Here is a 1,963-nt window from a genome sequence, read left to right on the forward strand (position 1 = left end):
CAATTAGTGATCAAGGGGAAAGGCCCCTTATGGGCGGGACTATCTCTGGGCTGGTAGTCTTGGTTCTATAAGAGAGCAGGCTGAGCAAGCCAGGGGAAACAAGCCAGTAAAGAACATCCCTCCATGGCCTCTGCATCAGATCCTGCTTCCTCACCTGCCTGAGTTCCAGTCCTGACTTCCTTTGGTGATGAACAGCAGTATGGAAGTGTAAGCCGAATAAACCCTTTCCTCCCCAATTTGCTTCTTGGTCCTGATGTTTGTGCAGGAATAGAAACCCTGACTAAGACAATGGGTGAGGCGGGGCAGAGGAATGTGCAGTGTCTGTCACATGGGATGGAGTCAGAAAACAGGGCTGGGCTAGCAAACCTTAAGGCCTTCCCTGTGTGACACACTACCTCCAGCAGGCTCCACCTCCTAAAGGCTTCATGACCCTCCAAAAGAGCACAAGCAACCGGAGACGGTGTGTTAAACACACGAACCTGGGGGAGACATCTTAGATTCAAACTTTATGACAGAAGGGTTGTTTGATAGCCCTCCACGTGGATAACCCCCAATCTGTGTTGGGGTCCTTTTGTGATTTCATGGTCATCTCCCTAACCCCATACGTACTCTCTCAAAGTCACCATCAATTCTGCCTGGCTACTTCTCAAATCCTAATTGTGTTCTGTATCTTGCCCATTGTTTGGCACTTCTAACAATTAGCATAAAGGTCTGACATATAGTAGGTGGTCATCTGCTCCTACATTAGCATAGGCCTATTGTGTGCCAGGTGTTGTGAAGGGCATTGGGCACGCTGTGATGATAAACATCTACCTTCGGGAGTGTTTAGTATACTGTCTCCCTGGTGTGACTGGAGATGAGGTACCAGTGACACAGCTCCAGAGAGTCACTTCTCAAGTCTGTGAAATGCTGTTCCCTGGAGAACAGCTCCAGGAAAGTAGGCTCAGGCAGTGCGGAGCACCTGTGCAGACAACAAGGTCTAGTCCTCGGCTCATAGCAAACGACAATCATAGGACTTGTCCTTCTCAGCATGCTGGGATGGCAGGCTGTGTGCCGTCCACCCAGTTAATGTGAGAACCCGGCCTAGTGCAAGCCCAGCACAGTCTATCAACTGCTCTACCTCCCCAGTCCTGGACTTTTCAACTCGCAATGGGTGCTTTGGGTTGTGAGTTCAGAGCACAGACTGGAGGTGATATCACAGCTCTGAGTTGCCGGCCTGTTGACGCTAGCCAAGTCACTTTTCCAAGTCTTGATTTCCTTATATCCATAATTCTAAGCCTTCTTGTGAGGTTATTTAAGTAGCAGTGTGATGGCCCAAGTAGAAAAGATTCTAAGAGAACACGGTAAAGCTCTCAGAACACACAGCGGCTGCTGCCTCAGAAAAAAAAAAAATCCCAAAGTTCTTTTCTTTTTGTAGAAGCTGAAAGCCAAAGGGCGGATGATCTCACCTCCTTCCCCGGAAGGAGGATGCAGAACTTCCTGGGAACCGCACATCCCTCCTTCCTCCTCCGAGTCCAAATTTCAAGAAATGCAGCTAAAATTGGCCCTCAAACAGCTTTTGCAGAGCACGCCGCAGCTTTTTTTGGGCCTAGAGAGCCAGTTTCCATGATGAAAGTGGCACAGAAGGAGAGACCCAGCTAAAAACAGCCACCGCCCAGGCTGGTGTTAACAGGATGCAGCCTACCCTAAGATCTGGCAGTTCAGACGCCCAGGCCTCCGCAGCTGATTTGCGCATTGCCACTAGGTGGTAGCATCGCGACATGAGGCGCGGGAGCACACTCCAGGACCCCAATGACCGAGAACCCTGTGAGTGAGAACATTTACCTGCCTTGGATTCGCCACTTCATTGTCTTGCTTTTATTTTGGAACATGCATTTGCATTACAGGAGCTCCACCGAAGTACTTCTTTTAGGGGATTGGGACCCAAAGAAGTCTTGTGCATCATGGCTGCAAACACCAGACA

The 1,963-nt window shown here is 49.7% G+C and overlaps 1 protein-coding gene across 1 annotated transcript in view; it reads right to left on the reverse strand.

The window, feature by feature from the left end:
* Positions 1-1,762, reverse strand: part of LOC110311989 (junction plakoglobin-like) — an 11,895-nt gene extending 10,133 nt beyond the window's left edge. The window contains exon 1 of the mRNA XM_021185562.1: positions 1,685-1,762. Within this exon, the coding sequence (XP_021041221.1) occupies positions 1,685-1,762 (78 nt within the window). The remainder of the gene's footprint in view (positions 1-1,684) is intronic.
* Between the last annotated feature and the right edge of the window lie 201 nt (positions 1,763-1,963).

The sequence above is a fragment of the Mus caroli genome, chromosome 16, assembly GCF_900094665.2.
Source record: "Mus caroli chromosome 16, CAROLI_EIJ_v1.1, whole genome shotgun sequence".
Lineage (NCBI taxonomy): Eukaryota > Metazoa > Chordata > Mammalia > Rodentia > Muridae > Mus > Mus caroli.